The sequence below is a fragment of the Panthera uncia genome, chromosome F2 (genome assembly GCF_023721935.1).
Source record: "Panthera uncia isolate 11264 chromosome F2, Puncia_PCG_1.0, whole genome shotgun sequence".
Classification (NCBI taxonomy): domain Eukaryota; kingdom Metazoa; phylum Chordata; class Mammalia; order Carnivora; family Felidae; genus Panthera; species Panthera uncia.
This window is the reverse complement of record NC_064812.1, coordinates 38,212,347-38,233,185: the sequence shown is the minus strand read 5'-3', so window position 1 is coordinate 38,233,185 and position 20,839 is coordinate 38,212,347. Positions and strand designations below refer to the sequence as shown.

Below are 20,839 nucleotides of genomic sequence, written 5' to 3'. Positions count from 1 at the left end.
AATTCCAGCAAGCTAATTTGTAAATGTTGCCAAAATGATTCTCAAGTTTATATGGAAAGGCAAAGACCTAAAACAATCAACACACTACTAAATAAGAAAAATAAAGTTGGAAGGTTCACAGTATCCAATTTTAAGACTTCTACAGAACTACTATAATCAAGACAGTATAATGTTTTAAATGTTTATTTGAGAGAGAGTGCAAGTGGGGGTGGGGCAGAGAGAGGAAAAGGGAGAGAGAGAATCCCAAGCAGGCTCACCTCTGTAAGCTCTATCTGCAGAGCCCTAAGTGGGGCTGGATCTCACAAATTGTAAGATCATGACCCGAACCCAAACCAGGAGTCAGACACGTAAACAAATGAGCTACCCAGGTGCCCCAAGACAGTATAATTTTGATAACAAATAGACATATATACCATGGATATATCAGTGCAACAGAATAAAGAGCCCTGAAACAAACCCACAAAAATACTGTCAACTGATGTGTGAAAAGACACAAAGGCAACTCAGTGGAGAAAGGATAATCTTTTAAACAAAAGGTACTAGAACAACTCGACAACCACATGTCAAAAAAAGGACCTAGATACAGACCTTATGGCTTTCACAAAAATTAACTCAAAAAAGATCATAGACCTTAATATAATACGCAAACCTAGAAAACTTCTGGAAGAAAACATAGGAGAAAGTTTATGTGACCTGGAGTTTGGTGGGGAGTTTATAGATAAAACACTAAAAGGAAGATCCATGAAAAAAAACTGATAGGGGATATTAAAACTAAAAAGTTCTCTTCTGTGAAAGACACTGTTAAGAGAATACAAAGACAAACTATAGACTGGGAAAAAATATTTTCAAAACACATATTTTTAAATAAGACTTGTGTCTAAAATACACAAAGAACTCTTAAAAATTAACAATAAGAGAACAAAAAAAAAAAAGAGAAGAAAATAATAGCCTATTTTGGGGAGCCTGGGTGGCTCAGTTGGTTGAACATACAACTTGTGCTCAAGTCATGATCTCACAGTTTGTTAGTTCAAGCCCAACATTGGGCTCACTTCTAACAGAGCCCACTTCAGACCCTCTGTCCCCCTCTGTCTACCCCTCTCCCACTTGTGCTCACTCAAAACTGAATACTTTTTAAAAATTTTTTTAAAAAACAATAAGAGAACAAATGACACAAAACAATTTTATAAGTGGGGGAAAGTACTGAACAGACACTTTATCAAAGATATATAATTGGCAAATAAACATATAAAAAATGCCCAACATCTCCATCATTAGGAATTGCAAACTAGCACTGAAACAGCACTAAACACTTATTAGAATGGCTAAAATGCAAAAACACTAACTACTATGAAATGCTGGTGAACATGCATAGCAATGTAAACTCGCATTCATTGTTGGTGAGAATACAAAATGGACAGTTTGGCAACTTCTAGAAAATTAAATGTACCATAAGATTCAGCAATTATGGTCCTAGGTATTTACCCAACTGATTTGGAAAACTTACATCCACATAAAAGCCAGCATGCAAATGTATGTAGCAGCTTTATCCATAATTGCCAAAAACTAGAAGTAATCCAGATGTCCTTGAGGAGGTGAATGGATAAACAAACTGATAAATCTACACAATGGAATACTATTCAGTGAAAACATGAACTAGGTAGCCACAAAGAGACATGGATGAATCTTAAATGCATTTTGTTAAGTGAAAGAAACCCATCTGAAAAGGCTATATGCTGTATGATTCCAATTATATGTCGTTATGGAAAAGGCAAAAAACTATAGATAGTTAACTGCAGATGAGTGACTGCAAAGGGTTTGGGGATAGAGGAAGAGTTGAATATGTGAAGCATGGGGATTTTTTAGGGTGGTGAAACTATTCTGTATGACACTGCAATGGTGGATATGTACCACCACGCATCTGTCAAAACCCATAGAAATTTATACCATAAGGAGTTAGTGTTAATGTACACAAATTTAAAAAAATCACTTAAGAGGTCAAGAGATCCCAGAATGGAATGCAGAATGTGGCACATACACACAATCTAACTGTATTACAAATGTATGAAAGAACTTCACTGAAGGAGGTAGGTAGAAAAGGTACTAACCTAAGTAAACACAGAAGTGAGTAAAGTCTGTAGGACTAAAAACAAAAAGAATTTTACATAAGTACTGTGCTCTAATTGATAAAGTTGTTCGCCATGAGGCTATGGGTTAACAATTCTGAAACCACTATATGTATTTACAGGAATTGAAACATTTAGCAAAGGAGTGGTAGATGATGTGAGCCAGGTTTCTCACCATGGCAGTAGGTGGTTATAAACAAGCAAGGGGAGGGGTGCCTGGGTGGCTCGGTTGGTTAAGTGTCTGACTTCGGCTCAGGTCATGATCTCACAGTTCATGGGTTTGAGCCCCACATTGGGTGCTGAAAGCTCAGAACCTAGATGGAGCCTGCTTTGGAGTCTGTGTCTCCCACTCTCTCTGTTTCTCCCCCATTTTTTTTCCTCTCTCTCTCAAAAAAAAGTTAAAATTAAAAAAAAGTAATAATAATAAATAAGCAACGAGAGACAAAGAGAATGATCCATGCAGTAATGGACTAGAGTCAGAGGTATCAGTATGAATTCATGTTTAGCTTACTATTGATACAGATGGAGATATATACATAGCTACAGATATATACACACATACATATAGAGATGTATAGTTTATAGGTATGTGTGTAGAGACAAGTTAGTGAATACATTTGCTTTGTCAGCTGAGAGGATCTATAACACCCCACAGTGGCAATAAGCACACCAAGTCCAGGTCTTGGGTTTGAATACCATTCTCTAATTGAAGGAATGAGGATCCTAAGATTCTAGGACTGTGGCAGGAAACATACAAGATGAACCTGGCGTATCTTATAGTATCAGAGAGTAACAAAATACTTAAAGAACAAAAACAGGGGCACCTGGGTAGCTCAGTTGGGTGAGCATCCTGACTCTTGATTTCAGCTCAAGTCATGATCCCAGGGCTGTGGGAACTAGCCCCACCTCAGGCTTTGTGCTGAGCATGGAGCCTGCTTGGGAATCTTTCTCTCTCCCTCTGCCCCTGTCCTCCCTCCCTCTCTCTCTCTGTCTCTCTCAAAAACAAACAAAAAACCAAAAACACCTTAAAAATCCACAATAATGGGGGTATGTCAAAGAGACCAAGGTACCTACTAGAAGAGGCTCTCAATAGCCAAAGCTGGAACACTTTGAGCAACAAAATAAATAAAGCAAAACGAATAAATATTCAAAGGCAAAGTGTAAATTAAATAATCATGAATCAATACTGATGTAAACTACTGAATAAATGGGAAGAATAGACAAATCTCCTGTGTAGAAGAATTCCATTTAATTTATGTAGACATTATGCCCTCAAAAAGGAAGGGCATAACTCTCTACTCCTTAAGTGTGGGCTGTATAGTGTGATTTCGTTCCAAAGTGTGAAATATGGAAAGGGGAAAAGAATAATATTGTGAGGAAACCTGATAAACACTACTTCAGCCAGGTAGTCATGTTGACAGAATGTATTTGTGATATTGCGATATAACAAGAAATATGTATTTAGCAAACTTCAACATGTACATTCTGTTTAAAAAAAAAAAAAAAGAACGCATACAGGCCTGTCCTATTTTAAAAATGTCATCCTTTACTGGATTTTTCAATTCTTATATGACAGAAATAATCCACATATTTCTGACTATACTCTACCATTCATGTTCTTTGGTGACAACAAAATACTGTATTTTTAAAGTTCTACTGATTAGAAAGAACAACTCTATTAGCAGACACTCTTTAAAAAGTGGACACTCTATAGGCAATTTCAGTATTTACACTAAATGTGAACAAATATAGTTATGTTATTTAATCAACTCACACTACAGATTTAGAAATATATTCCAATAACATCTAAAAAACAAATTCTTTTTCATTATGTTATACAGTTGACCCATCTCAGCACCAAATTTATATCACATGCTCATAAATGCCAAAAAAAAAAATCTTTGTCATGCTTAGCAATGCTTAAACTAACACAAAAATCTTGATATTGGGATTAACCTGCTGCAGAAATCTCTGTTTGCAATTTGTTTAATTTTTAAAATCTGTACAATTACCTCAACACCTATCAAAACATGTCAATTTGTCAGGATGTATTCTCATCAGACTAGCTTTTTCTATAATAGGTATAAAAATCAACTTCATAAGGCACTATTTCCAATCGTGTCCCATATATTTCTTGAATAAAAAAAATGTTTAAAGAGGTTGTTTATAATAGTTACCCAGGACACAGGTGTACAGAACTAAAATTTTTAAAAACAACATATCTTGAAATGGTTATCATAAACTGTTTCCCCTTCAAAAGTCACATTGAGGGTTGATGGAAATATCTATTTAATTTTAGGCCACAAATTTTTCTCCATCTGTAGTAAGCTGAACTGTGTAGAAGAAAATTAAATTTGGAAAAATTATAAGTTGATATTGGTATAACTCATAAATTCTTGGGAAATTGCACTCACTGAGAATGGAAAAAGCAGGATCCACAATGAGTTCAAGTATTAATACTGAATATCAAATGTAAATGACTCTTATACCGTAGCAACTCAGTATGGTGAATTTCACAGATCTAGATTTTTAAAATTAGGAAAAGAATTCAATCTACAGTATTTCAAAATTTAGCTTTATAAAATTTTCCAATGGTCTAGGGCCAACATGGCTCTGTGTTATATTAGCCCAGTCACTGGATAAGGACCAATCCAGAGTCAGGGCTAAAGATAGCTACTATAAAGGCTGTCACAAAATACAGGCTTCCAAGATAAAAATAAATGCAGAGGGGCGTCTGGGTGGTTCAGTAAGTTAAGCGTCCAGCTCTTGGTTTCAGCTCAGGTCATGATCTCATGGTTCATGAGTTCGGGCTTCACATCGGGCTCTGCTCTGATAGTGCGGAGCCTGCGTGGGATACTCTCTCTCTCTCAAAATAAATAAACTTAAAAAAAATTTTTTTTAAGATAAAATAAATGCAGAAATAAAACTTGGCAGTACAGATCTCCCACCATGCTGAAAAGACCATTCATCTTTGAAATAATCACACAGAAGGAAAAAAGAGTGGGGAAAACTTCAATGAAAATTAAAACAGCTAGGATATCAAAATATCCACCCAAAACCTCCTGGCATACCCTAAAATGTAACCAGTCCAGAACTATAACTAGCAGGTATTAGCCAAAATGAATCTCCTAAATTGGAGCAAATTAAAAAAAAAAAAAATGGCCACAGGTAACTAAGGTAAGTTATAAGTGAAAATTAGAAGAGGTTATAAAGCAACAACCTCAACTTCACAGATATAAATGTTAAGACAAACATAGCAGCAATCACATAATGGTTCATTAGTCTACAATTATTGTCAAACGCTGGGAGCTAAAGAAAACATTTAGTCTATCATCTAAAGAAAACCGGGTGTAAAAGACACAGTGGTTCAAAAAAAGACAAATACCCATTTACTTCTATTCTTATCAACTACTAACTTGCCTTAAATTACCCTGATTTTGTGTAATGTTACCTTTTAGAAGTTTCCCTTCCCTTCTTGGATCACTTTGATTCACAAACTATCCAGAATAAGCCAGAATTGAACAGACCATAATTTTTTTTTGAATCATGCTAATTTATGAGTACTCAAGGAATTTATAATCATTATAACATATGAAGTGTTTTATATATTAATATATATTAAATATCATATTAAAAACTCAGTATTTCAAATTAAGAATTCAGAACACCCAAGAAATGACAAGTTGTAAGAGTTTCCATTAAAATGGATGATTGAACACATGGGTTTATGCCCATCCCTCCCAAAACTCTTCCAAAATTACAATAAAGGCACAGAAAAGGATAAACTCATAAAGATCAAGGGAAAGGCGAAAGCAGCAAACAGGACATGTCCCCAAATTTGGAAGCTAGAAAGCAGATAAATATATAAGTAATAGCTAATTCAGCAGACCAAAGAAATCTAAAACTTAATAGAAGTCACAAAAAGCAAGCAAATTCAGGCCCCAGAACAATGGTTCCTAACATCTTTTACAGTAAGGTTCACTCTTACACACTGAGTTTCCAGTAGGCAATTTTAGTGCTTATATCAAATATAATCACTAGACCTTTGAAGAAAGTCCATAAAATGAAAAGTCACAGATCAAAACAAAGGAAACATAGACAAGGTAGGAAGCAAAAGAAAATTCAAAGTGATAATACAATAACAACGAAGAAGAGGAGATTATCTTAGAAATTAAATATTTGACATGGGGAAAAAACAGGTGTAGAAGATAAACTTGAGGAGACCTCTAAGAAAAAACAAAAAAGAGAAAAAGAACAGAAAAGATCACTGAATGGTAAGTCTAAGAAGTCCAATAAACAAACAAAAGCAGTTCCAGAGTGAGAAAATGCACAAGAACAGAGAGAAGTAATGAGGTAAAAGTATCGTGAAAAAGCAAAAATAAAATTACACAGCACTTAAGAGTATTTCCAAATTAAAAGGGCCAAAAGACACTCCACACAATGAATGAAAAAATATCTACAAGGCACAGCACCATGGAAGTTTTAAAGAAAAGGGAAAAGTGAACATCTAAAAATCTTCCATAAAACACCTAAAAGATCAGGTATTGGACTGTCATTTGTCTTCCGCTGAGTTAGAAAACAGAACAAAGCCTTCAAAATTTTAAGGGAACGTTATTTCCAATCCAGAATTTTATACTCAATCTCTCATGGGTAAAGGTAGAATAAAGACATGGTCAGATATACAAGGTATGAAAAACAAAACAAAACAACTGCAAATGTCTGGAAGCTCCTGGGAGATAGGGCCCATCAAAATGAGGAAATAAAATAAGACAGACAAGATCCAGGGAACAGAGGATCCATTACAGAACAGAGCAAAAGGAAATTCCCAGGATGATGTTGCAGGGAGGTCTTAGTGTGACAGCTGCTCCAGACTCTAGAAAGCAGTCATACAGATTACAGGAGGAGAGAGGGCCAGGAAAGAAGGAGTTGAAAAAAGTACAAAATTAATGAATGATCTATGTTTGAACATAGAGTCTATGGCTCCTACACAGAGCATAGGAATGTAACATTTGAAAAAAAATTAGATAGGTACATAGAAAAACAACAACAACTATAAATGACAGTAACAAAAACTGAGACAATTATTAGTTCCAGAAATCACAAAAAGAAAGAGCACATAACCAAAATATATTATGACGTTTCTCCGCAAACAGTATTTATATAGTCATACCTCTGTAAACACTGTGTAGGGGTTTTTTAGAACTGTGATTTAATTGTATGGCGAAAATGAGAAGTAACAAGTGATTAATTCTTTTAAAGAATTTTAATTTTGATCAATAATTTAATCTTAAGTTATTCCTTACTAAGTCTAATTTACTTCTCAGGAAGCAAAGGAATGACAATAAATAAATTTATTTACTGGTTTTCTTCAAATAGATTTTTTATAAGCTTAAAGTAGTTTTACAAAAATCTCCCCCAATTCTTCCAAACAGATCTGGCCACTTAAAATTTATCTTACGATACTTAAAAAGAAATTGTGAATATAAATATTGGTTCAGATCTGATCAGTGACATTATCTTGGTGGCCCTTTGAGGAGCAAAACCAGCAGCAGCAACAACTACCACCAAAGAAACCAAAAACTGAACAAACCAAACAATAACAAAAACAAAAAAAAAACATGGCTAAAATATTATAATTAATAAGCATTATTGCTGGGGCAACTAGTAGCATTAGTAAAGATGAAAGCTAAACTTTATTGGGCATACTACGCATAACACACTGTCCTAAGTGCTTATATGTATTTTTAAAAATCACATCCCCACAGGAACTCTATGAGTTATGTGTGGTCTATCACTAATTCCCCTTACACAGATGGTGAAAGTGGAGAGGTTAGTAACTTGCCCAAAGACACAGAGTTATATGCGAACAGAATCAGGACTTAACTCCAAGCCGAATGTCCTCTTACTCTTAGATAAATTCTATCTCCCACCCCCACCCCGTTTAACCAACTAGGTACATTATAGGCTTCTGGACTGACTGAAGTGGATGCTGCTGTTCTATTTTTTTTTTTTTTTTAATGTTTATTTATTTTTGAGAGAGACAGATACAGAATGCAAGTGGGTTGGGGCGGAGAGAGAGGGAGGCACAGAATTTGAAGCAGCCACCAGGCTCTGAGCTGCCAGCACAGAGCCTGACGCGGGGTTCAAACTCACAAGCTGTGAGATCATGACCTGAGCCGAAGTCAGACGCTCAACCAACTGAGCCACCCAGTTCTTTACCTAGTTCAAAAGGTTCTCAAGAAGTAGACTGATTTGAAGTTCCCTTATTAAACAGGGGCAGGGAGAGGGAGGAAGCTTCTGAGAAATGCTCAGGTGGAGGCTGTATCATCATCTGTAGGGGAGTGAATTTTCCAAAGCACCCCTGCATTTCTCCCCACACCCATGCTGAGAATTACTGCTTCAGTGAATTGTTTAAAGGGGATATGCCACTCTAAGACATTAAGGACCACAGCCTGACAAGCTTAGAGTTCGAACCATAAGGAAATCAACAGAAAGTCCCCATTTCTTTTCCAAAAACAGAACCTCTAGGATATAGTCTCAGGCCAATTAATAGGCAAAATCTGTTTCTTTGAGTCATTACAAACTAACATGAAATACAACAACACTTTCTTTAGATGGAAGTGAAAATAAAGGGCCTGATACGTGCATACAATATATACACACATGTAATATCAAGAAGTATCCCATTTTTTACTCAACATTTCACTTAATGTAACATTCTTCTACATCTGTTCAACTCCTTGTATTTTACTTAACACTGTGATCTACATGAGAAATGCCTAAACTCCAGTGACAAAGCAACTCTTGTAAACTCCTTATCAATCTTGTAATCTACTTTAAAAATAACTGCTTGTCAACGGTGCCTTCTGGACCTTATCTCACAAATTCTATTGTTAACACCATCCATTCCATTTTTAAGTCATCATCCAACATATCATGCGTGGAGTGTTTGCCTTGTTCTCTTACTTAAAAACAGTAAGCACCAACTCTTTTACTGTATAAATATTTAAACATTCATTCAAGTGCCTGTATAATATTTCAGTAAACCATACCAGCTAACTTAAAACCAGCTTTTTAAAAATCATTGGTTAATTAGAGATTAAGAACTACATGGAATGTACACTGTTTGTTGTATAATTAATAAACTGCCAAAGTGCATGCTTACATCTTGAATGCTATAGATAAGTTAGTATAACCTGAATAAGAAAAGTCTTATATGCCTGCAATTTATATAGATAACCTATATCAAACTTTGGGTTGACTTTGTCAGAAATGAATGCAAATTTTGTAAATATATTCCACTTTTATGAAAAATACAGTATTGCTTTAAGGATGTAATTTGGCCTTGAACATCAAGAGACAGTAGTTCTATGAGTATTCAGCTGTCTTATTTTAAAACTGTATATGTAATCCAATTTTAAGCCAATCTGCAAGAGAATCCCAAAAGAATGTACAGTATAAAGACAAACTATGAAAGATTTTGAGCCTTTAATGTGGATGTTTCTGAGAGAAAATGACTACCGATTTAAAAATTTACTAAAAATGTTGGCAATGTAGAGATACACTTTTACCTGTGTAGGAGGAATTCAGATCCATTATCACTGCTCTTGTGCGCATGTGTGTATACTGTATTAGGGGGGAAACTGACAAATGATCTCAAGATGGAAGTGACTGCCTGAGAACATAATCGAAAGCAAAGCACGTGAATACTGTTCAAACTAGGACTCTGCTAAGACTTTAAATTTTTTCTTATGATTCCAATTAAAAACAACAAAAAAGAACGTAATAGTTTTACTCAGAAATGCTAGGTCGGTTCCAAAGAATTAAGGATTATTTGAAAACAAAAAAACAAAAAAACAACAACCAAAAACCTGATGTGATTTTTAATTTGTCCACAATACTTTGGGAGTACTCCCCTTGAAAGGTGGAACCTAATTCCCCTCACCCTGACTGTGGACAGGACTCAGTAACATATACCTAAATCGATGGGATGGCTTTGGAGCAGTACAGCGAGTAGAAGCTGGAAGCACTTTGAAGAGACTATTAGAACCAGCCCACAGAGCCATGAAAGGCTGTTAGAAGACTGATCATTAAGGAGGAAGGGAAGATAAATGTCTGGAAGCTTGAAGAAAAGATATTCTTATTACACTGTGGCAGAAAATTTAGGACACTGTCATCTACAGTAACCAGGAGGTAAAAAATGTACCTGTTAAACTGGGTATATCATCTAGCTAAGGAGATTTCTAGGCAGAGTGTTAAGGTGATGCCTGGTTTCTTTTTACTGCTTATAACAAAATGCACAAGGAGAGAGAAAAGCTTAAGAAAGAGTAACTAAAAAAGGAATCAGGACTCGTTGGTTTAGTAAGTCCCTAGCCTCAACAGACAGGAAACAATGCTACAATTATGAAAAAGCTTCCAAGCAAACATCAAATCCAAGGTACCTTCAGAAAAAATTGTCTAAAAATCAAGCTGCACTGGTGACCTTAAAATCCTTTACTAAGACTTCAGAAAGAGCTAAATACGTAATAGGGCTTTTATGAAGCTTAAAGGCATTATCCCGTAGCAGCCTTAGGAGAGAACATGGTAAAGAAGCAATTATTTCAACAAAATGTAGGGGTGTCGCCTGGTCTAATGGAGTGAACCACAATAGGATTTATAGGGTGCCCACACAATTGTTTTTTGGCAGAAACACCACCAGCATGGTCTCACTAGGACAAAGCACAAAATGAAAAGAGGATTCTGGAGTCTCAAACTTCTACAGGCAGGAAGGGGCTGAGAAAATAATTTAGTTCAAAACATAGGCTGTCTTCCTATGAAAAAGGAAGAAAGACACAGAGAACAGAAGCAAGAACTCAGAGGGCACAGCAAAGAGTCATTGAGAAACAGGGCCGGAATAGAACTGAAATACTCAAATAGAACTTCTAACACTTTCTTGGCTGGATTCCAAAATTGCCATGGACTGCTAATTATTGTGCCTCCTGTCCTCACTCTTTGAAAACAACTGTCTATAGTGATAGTCTTATGCCTGACCCAGCACTGTATTTTGGGTATGTGGGGGGCAGATAACTAACCTTTAGTTTGCCAGTCTTCAAACTGAGATAAGCTAGACTGAAGGATTGTCATCTCTTTCCAAATGTGATCTAGAAGACAAAATACTGAACTGGGAGCTGATAATGTAAAGGGATAATACTCAGAGTGAAGAAGAGACAGTTAAGAAGTAGTAAGTATATTCCACATGGGCAAAGAATGTAAATAATTCGTAGCCAAAGGACACTTTGTATTAGTTTTAAAACATGCCCATAAATTCCCTGAAATTCTCCCTGAAAAGGTAGGGTCTAATTCTCTGCTTAAGTGTGGGGCAGACTAAGTGACTTGTTTTTATTTTTTAATTGAGGTGAACTTCAAGTAACATAAAAATATTTTAAAGTGTACAATCAGTGACATTTAGTGCATTCACAAGGTTGTTCAACCATTATCTTGATCAGGTATCAAACTATTTTCATCACCCCCCCCACCCCAAAAAACCACTTCACTCATCAAGCAATCATTCCCCATCTCCCCTACTTCCCTGCCCCCTCCCCCACCCCCTGGCCAGTCTCTGGCAAGCACTAATCTGATTTTTGTCTCTAAAGATTTACCTGTTTCAGATCGTTCATATGATACAACATGACTTTATATGTGTGGCTTCTTTCATTTGGTATAAGGTTTCCATGCTGTAGCATGTATCCCTATTTTATTTCTTTTTATGGCTAAATAATACTCCATTGTGTGTATATACCACAATTAACCTACTTTTGTCTACTGTGAATGGTATTGGGAACATTCATGTACAAGTATTTATTTGAGTATCTGTTTTCAATTCTTCTGGATATATACTTAGAAGTGGAATTGCTAGATCATACGGTAATTCTATGTCTAATGTTTTAAGTAACTACCAAACTATTTTCCACAGCAGCTGTACCATTTCACATTTCCATCAGCAATGTATGAGGGTTCCAATTTCTCCATATCCTTATCAACAGTGGTTATTTTCCTGGCTTTTGTTTAATCACAGCACACCTAGTGAGTGTGAAGCAACATCTCATGGTGAATTTGACTTGCATTTCCCTAATGACTAATGTTGCTGAGCCTCATTTCATGTGCTTGTTGGCCATCTGTGTATTTTTGGAGAAATGCCTACTTAAATTCTTTCCTTAGTTTTCAATTAGGTCTTTTTGTTGTTGAGGTGCCACGGTTCTTTATATATTTTCAATGCTAGACCCTTACCAGATATATAATTTATAAATATTTTCTCCCATTCCATAGCATGTCTTTTCATATCTTGATGATATCCTTTGATATATAGAGTTTTAAATTTTGATAAATTTCAATTTTTCTATTTTTTTTCTTTATTACTCGTGATTTGGTTTTCTAAGAATCCACTGCCAAATCCAAAGTCAGGTAGATTACTTGTTTTCTCCTAAGCGTTTTAACATTTTAGCTCTTATATTTGGTTTGCTGATCCATCCAATTAGATCTTACATTAAAAGGCCTTTGTATATGATGAAAGGTAGGGGTCCAAGTTCACTTTTTTACATGGCTATCCAGTTGTCCCACTACCATTTGTTAAAGAGATGGTTCTTTTTCCACCAAAGAGTCTCCACACCTTTGTTGAAAATCAACTGGCCATGGACATATGGGTTTTTCTGGACTCTCAATTCTAATCCATTGGTCTATATGTCTATCCTTATGCCAGTATCACATTTGATTACTACAGCATTATGCTAAGTTTTGAAATTGGGAAGTGAGTACTCCAACTTTGTTCTTCTTTTTCAATACTGTTTTAGTTATTTGGGGTCCCTTTGATCCATCTGAATTTGAGGATAGGTTTTCGCATTTTGCAAAAAGGACCACTGATATCTTGATAGGGACTGGATTAATCTGTGAATCACTTTGGGAAATACTGTTATCTGAACAATAGTAAGTCCTCCAACCCATTTACACGGGATATCCTTCCATTGATTTAGGTACTCTTTAATTTCTTTCAGCAATGTTTTGTACTTTTCACTGTACAAGTCTTTTACCTCCTTGCTTAAATTTATTCTCAGGTGGGGCACCTGGGTGTCTCAGTCAGTTAAGGATCCGACTTTGGCTCAAATCATGATCTCGCAGTCTGTGAGTTCGAGCCCTACACTGGACTCTGTGCTGACAGCTCGGAGCCTGGAGCCTGCTTCAGATTCTGTGTCTCCCTCTCTTTCTGCCGCTCCCTCGCTCGTGCTCTCTCTCTCTCTCTCTCTCTCTCTCTCTCAAAATAAACATTAAAATTTTTTTTTAATTTATTCTCAAATATTTCATTCTTTTGGATACTATGGTAAATAGAACTGTTTATTTAATTTCCTTTTTCCGTCACTTATTGCTGGTACATAAAAACATAACTGATTTTTGTATGTTGATTTTATACCCTCCAACTGTGAACTTGTTTATTAGCTCTACTAAATTTAGCTGTTTTTTACAGACACCATCCAGAAAGCTGCTCTAGTTCAACAGAGCCAAAACAAAGGCAAGTCTCTGTGCTGGTCCCTCAGGGAACCACCAGAGAGGTCAAAATGCAAAGCCACAATTTTTTGAGCACAAGCTTCTTATTGCTCTCCCCTACCATCTCTCTCCACTGCTGTTCCCACGGCTGTTGCTGAGCTACATATGGGGGCTGCGGGGGGGGGGGGGGGGGGTGGTGCTGGGTGGCTCCGTTGGTTAAGCGTCGGACTTCGGCTCAGGTCATGATCTCGCGGTCTGCAAGTTCGAGCCCCGTGTCGGGCTCTGTGCTGACACCTCAGAGCCTGGAGCCTGCTTCAGATCTGTGTCTCCCTCTCTCTCTGCCCAGCCCCCACTCACACTCTGTCTCTCAACAAACTTAACATTAAAAAGAAAATTTTTTTAAGAAAAAGAAATAGAAAATGGGGGATGGCAGGCATGTAGACCAAAATGCCACAACACTATCTTACCAAAATTTAGCAGCCTCCTTCTTCAGTAAGCACTGTCCTGGTTGCTGTAAGTTTTTTTATTCGATTTCAGTGTTTTGAAAAAGTTGATTTGTCAGTTATTTTTCCAACTTAATGGCTGTTTCTGCGGAGGCACAGATTCTTAGAGCTCCCTACTCCACCATTTCTACGACCAGTAACTTCTCTTAACAAACACAATGTGGCAGAAGTGCCAGTATGTAACTCCCAAGAGTAGGTCATAAAAAGCATTGAGATTTCCTCCCTGTTCTTTCTCTTGGATCACTTCCTCTGAGAGAAGCCAGTTTCCATGCTGTGAAGACTCTCAAGTAGCCCTAGAGAGAGTCCACACAGCGAGGGACTGAAGCAGCCCCAGGACAGCCACATGAGTGAGCTACCTTAGAACTCCAGTTCTTGTCAAGCCCTCAGTTGACTGCAGTTCTCACTAACACTTAGCCTGCAACCTCATGAGAAACCCTGAAAATCATCTAACTAAGCCACTTCTGAAATAACTGATCTACAGATACCACGAAATAATGAATGTGTATTGTGGTAGGCTGCTAAGTTTTGGGACACACGATATTTAAAGCTGAGCCTCAAAAGGTGAGAAGAACCAAGTGACTTGAGTTCTTGGGAAGAAGAATGTTTCAAGCAGAGGGAGGAAAGGTTTCTGGCACATTAAAAATAAAAAATTTGAAAGAAGATCAATGTGGCTGGAGCTCAGTGGAGAAGAAGAAAATGAAGAAAGAGATCACTCAAGTGGCAGAAAGTAACCTAAGTGACTAGCGTAAGGTCTTAAAACCAGTAAAAACTGGTAAGCCCTGGAGTAATCAATGTTTCCCTATCCATCAAAAGTGGAAACTGGTCTACAGTTAAGTACAGGAAGACAGAACAAAGCAAAACAATCACTTGTCCATTGACAGATAATTGGAGGCAGTCCACCAGCCCAGCACCCATAAGAAAACTGCACAAGGTGACAGAAAGGCAGATGGGTACCACCACAGAAGGGCAAAAAACAGACATTTTTGTGAATATAAACTTCTCAGAAATTTTACAACTTTGATAATCCAATGTTGCTTATTTTTGAAGTAATAAACATTTGATTAAAAAGTGAGCATAAAGTATTAGTGAATGAACATGGGAGCATACAAGTACAAGACCTAGTTTTATTCTTGGTTCCTCATTAGCTTTATGAACTTTGGTAAATCACTTCTCTCCTAACCCAATCTCCCTCATCTGCAAAATGGGATAATAACATATATAGTACATGACCAATCTTCCTTTTTTTAAAGATCAAATGAAATAATATATGACAAAAGTACTTTTAAAACTAAAAAAAAAAATCTAGAAAAAAATTAACATTTACAAATGTTAACTGGAGAAAAATCAGTAACTATATCTATTATCACACAGGAACCCAAGGTGGGAGCTATAAAGCCCTTTGAAAGCAAGAACCAAGGTCTTTACCTCATTCCATATTACTTAACTTTAATAGAGTGGATACACAATCCCAAAGGAACAAAACACAAAACAAAACAAAACAAACAAACAAAAACTTGGGGCACTGGGTAGCTAAATCAGTTAAGTGTCTGACTCTTGATTTTGGCTCAGGTCATGATCTCATGGTTCTTGAGTTCAAGCCCCGCCTTGGGTTCTGCACAGTGTGGAGCCTGCTTGAGATTGTCCCTCTTCCTCTCTCTCTGTCCTTCCCCTACTCATGCTCGCTCTCTCTCTCTCTCTCTCAAAGTAAATAAATAAAAAAAACAAAAACCTTTAAAGAGATGTTATTTACAATTCTGAATGGCAAATTGATTAGTAAAAATCTTACATCTGGAATATAAGCTCAAAACATCTGTCTCACAAGGCAGTCCACAGTCACTGCCAAATGAATAACCGATGTAGTTGCAAATCTAAAAAATATGATCGTAAATCAGCTCTGCAAAGATGCATATTTGTCCTTGTCCTCAGCTACCACATGATACAAGTTTTAATAACTGGTGAAACGGGTAAAAGAATTTCAAAAGAAATCCCAATTGGATAACCAGTCTCTGAAACTAAAACTAAATGTAATTAGCAAAATAATACTATTTGTAGACGATTAAAACTATAAGATTAAAAAAGTCTATGGGAAAATACAGATATTATCAATGACATTTCAATCAGTAAAAAAATAAAATGATATTTGTGCTTTCAGATTTTACAATTATCTGAGTACCATGAGGTATTCATCTCTGGATCTTAAACCAGAAAAAAATTTATAATTTGAAATAAGAAAAACATCATTAGTGAAGAACATAAGCATTAAACATTATAAAATGTGAGACATAATTATTTTGGTATTAAGATGCACTGATGCATGAATATAAAGTAAATGGGATAAACGGGTAGGTTCTTATATGGCCTCCCGCTTTCTCTAGCAACCCATCTTCTACTGTGGTACCCTTTATTTACAGCATAATTGATAGCTAGTTGAAAGAAAGTTCTAGAAGATATGACACAAAATTGACCAAATATGACACTGAGTGTCATCTAGATACTAGATACTATACTCTAATTCTTAAGACATCAGGAAAGGATAGCAAACATTTGATGCAAACAAAATACATTTTGAAATTTAATAAACAAACACATCTCCTTGCATAATAAAATAAGTGCTATTGACATATTTAAAGAAAAAAAACCCAAATTTATAGAAAAATGACTTGGAAGGAAAAAAATCAACTTTTTGAGGGTAATTACAAACCGAATTTTCTTCTTCCTCTTCCAGTTCTCGCTGTTGCTCTTCATGTCTTTTAGCTTTGATCTCCATAGCTTCTGTGATCAGGTCTCTTAAAATTGATACAGGCTTTGCATTCTTGATAAAAGGGTGCTGGAAAAGTAAAATTCAACGGTATAAATTCCAAACATTTCTCTGAATTATATCTAAAATATGTTAAAACAACACATAAATGCTAATCAGGATCACAGGATTCAATTGTTCTTTCAACTAAAATTAAATGTATATATTAAGAAAAGAGAATATTCCAGCTGCTTTAGAAACAAAGATTTTGTTTTTGGGTTTACTTGCTTTTGGAAAACCATTAAGGCACACACAAAACATGCAATCCTGTTAATAAAACTACATTACATTACCCTTAAAAATATAATTGTCCAGGGGCTCCTGCGTGGCTCAGTTGGTTAAGCATCTGACTTTGGCTCGGGTCATGATCTCACGGTTCAGAAGTTTGAGTCGTGAGTGAGGCTCTGTGCTGACAGCTCAGAGCCTGCAGCCTGTTTCAGACTCCTCTCTCTCTGCCTCTCCCCACTCATGCTCTTTCTCTCTCTCTCTCAAAAATAAATAAACATTAAAAAAAATTTAAAAATATAACTGTCCAGGGGTGCCTGGGTGGCTCAGTCGGTTAAGCAACAGACTTCGGCTCAGGTCATGATCTCACAGTTCGTGGTTTCGAGCCCCGCGTCGGGCTCTGTGCTGACAGCTCAGAGCCTGGAGCCTGCTTCCGATTCTGTGTCTTCCTCTCTCTCTGCTCCTCCCCCTGCTTGCAGCCTGCCTCCCTCTCTCTCTCAAAAATAAACATTAAAAAAAAATTTTTAAAAATATGTGTGTATAATTGTCCAAAGGAAGTGTAGATTAGATAGTGAAAAAGATAAAGAATTTTTTAACAGGTTGGTGATGATCAGTTACTAGAGGGGAAGTGGGTGGGGGGCAATGGCTTAACAGGTGATGGGGATTAAGGAGTGCACTTGTAATGAGCTCTGGGTGTTATACAAAAATGCTGAATCACTATATTTTACATCTGAAACGAATTATTACGCTGTATGTTAACTAACTGTAATTTAAACAAAAACTTAAAAATTTTTTTAATTAATTAAAAATTCTCATAAAAAATAAGAGATTGGTGATTATATTACATATGAAAATAAAATTATTTTGGTAATACATACAAATTTTAATTAATCTTCATAAACTGACAGCCACAATCAGTGGCCCAAAGGAGGCAACTATTCTGTTACTTCTTTTACATATTTTTTACTTTATTATGTTTTGAATAATATAATCATCTCCAATGGAGAAACAGTAATAAAGGAAATATTTTTCAGAAAATAAATACTGTCTCACTTCTATGCTATGTATAAAACACCTTTTAACTTCTTTTTTTATAGCATCTTGATCTAGTGAAAATATCTGAGTTTGCTATATTTCTGGTAAATAGAAGGAAAACCACCAGGATAGACCTGGGTTTTCAATGACTTTTTTATTGGGGAAAGGGAGAAGGAGTGTGAGAGAAAGTAGGGGACAGGTTACAAATACAATTTGAGATAAATAACCTTATTTTGAGGCAGCAATACAGTTTCAAAATGTTAATTTTCATATTACATATCCATAGATAGTTATTTTAATAAAGATCAACAGAACATAAAAATATTCTTAAAGACAAAAAAATAGTGCTAAAGAAGAAATTATACACATTTAGAATAGAATTTAAAAAAAATAAAATGGTGAACATATCATTTGGGAAAACTATATGGAAGAATTTTGCCAGATTACAGAAATACTAGAATTGATGGCAAAGAACCAATAAATTCTTCTATAACAGTTACAAACTAATCGCCAGATAAATTAAGAGCTAGTAACATAACTGCAGTGCAGATTCCCAGTCATCCACTAAAACAGAGTTGGGATTGGATGTATGGCAACCCAGCTAGATCCTACATTTCTCAGTCTCCCCCTTTCAGTTGGTTGTGACTGTGTGACTAAGCTCTCATGAATGGGTTGTGAGTACAAGTGGTGTGTTCCACTCTCAGATCTGATCCTTATGCACTCTTCCGTGAGTTCGTCTCTTTCTACGAAGCTGGAAAACAGACAAATACAGTGTCTCAGAGGATGGTGGAGCTGTGAGCAGGAAGGAACCCCAGTTCGACTCTAAAAATTTTGAGAACACTTGTGGAAAGGTCTCAAAAAGTAATAATTGAAGATATGTTCTTTGCTCTTAAGCAACTTATCATCTAGAATAAGAAATAAAAGATACATATAGAAAATTACAATGTGACATACAAGTTACATTCATGATGGTTTGATGCAGACTATATGATTTATGATTAAGAAATGTAAGAGCAGAAGAAAAGGTAATGTGACAATCTCAGATACCTCACACAGAAGAAACAGACCATTTTAGGGAGGAGGACAAGTATGAACAATATGAACAAACACACAAAGATAAGAGATGTATGCCAGAACACAGTAGGAAGATCCACCTAGCCAAAACAGAAACACTATTTAGAGAAATGGGGTTCCGGGAATTTAGATCCAGAAAACAGTGGAACAAGAAGGATAAATGCTAAAAATGAGATGCCTGGATTCTGAGAGCCACTTCAATTACATAAGCAAGAAAATAATGTAAGGAAAAGAATGTCTTTGACAGCATAATCTTGCAGTAGAGTTTAGACATGAAATAGAGTGGGAAGAGACTATAATAACACAAGTGTAAATTATTAAGAACATGGGTGAAAAAAATAGCTCACACAAGTGAGGGGAAATAGTGACTCTCACAGAAGAACTCTTAAAAAGGATTTAGTGACCAATATTAACAGAAGTGGAAGAAGACCAACAGTACAAAAAACTGAGAACTAGTAGAATTATTTTTCTTTATTTTTTTTTTAATGTTTATTTATTTAGAGACAGAGAGCACACAAGTGGGGAGGGGCAGAGAGAGAGGGAGACATGGAATTCGAAGCGGGTTCCAGGCTCTGAGCTGTCAGCACAGAGCCCAATGAACCCAGGAACCATGAGATCATGACCTGAGCCAAAGTCGGACACCCAACTGACTGAGCCACCCAGGCGCCCCAGAATTGTTCTTCTTTAAAAAGGCACAGATGGGACACCTAAGTGGCTCAGTCGGTTAAGCATTCGACTTCAGCCCAAGTCATGAACTCACAGTTTGTGAGTTCGAGCCCCGTGTCAGGCTCTGTGCTATAGCTCAGAGCCTGGAGCCTGCTTCAGATTCTGTGTCTCCCTCTCTCTGCCCCTGTGCCACTCAGGCTCTGTTTCTGTCTCTCAAAAGAAAAAATAAATAAATAAAAATAAATGTTAAAAAAATTTTTTTAAAGGCACAGAAATTTCAAATTGTATTATACTTTATCTTCTCAGGGAAAATTATTAGCCAATCCTGCAAGCCACAGTTTTATCTTTAAAAAATACCAAAGTACATATATGATTCATCCAATCTACTTCAATTTTATTTTCATGAAGTTTATTCAGTATTATGTTACTATTAGTCTATAGGGCTCAACATTCTTAATCTCAAAATCTCAGCATATCTGATTTCACTTGCACTCATGTCTTCTCTACATAACTGCTACAGGTATAATTTTGACCAACAAAGAGGAACTGGCTAAAAAAGTTAAAAGCATACTTGAGGAACAAGGCCATATTATTTGAGGATTCTTGACAGTCAGAAGAGAAATTTTATCAAACACTGGCTGATTTAAATTTACTTATTTATTCTGAGAGACAGAGCACAAGCAGGGAAGGGCAGAGAGGGAGGGAGGGAAGAAGAGAGAGAGAGAGAGAGAGAGAGAGAGAAAGAGAGAGGGAGAGAGAGGGAGAGAGACAGAATAGCAAGCAGACTCAACACTGTCAGTGCAGACCCCAATGTGGGGCTCAAACTCACAAACCATGAGATCATGACCTGAGCCAAAGTCAGACGCTCAGCCAACTAAGCCACATAGGTGCCCCTGGCTGAT

General features: G+C 36.4%; 1 protein-coding gene across 1 annotated transcript in view; it reads right to left on the bottom strand.

Moving 5' to 3' along the window:
* Positions 1 to 20,839, bottom strand: part of STK3 (serine/threonine kinase 3) — a 195,137-nt gene that overhangs the window by 109,047 nt on the left and 65,251 nt on the right. The window contains 1 exon segment of the mRNA XM_049632679.1: positions 16,842 to 16,967. Coding sequence (XP_049488636.1) covers positions 16,842 to 16,967 — 126 coding nt within the window.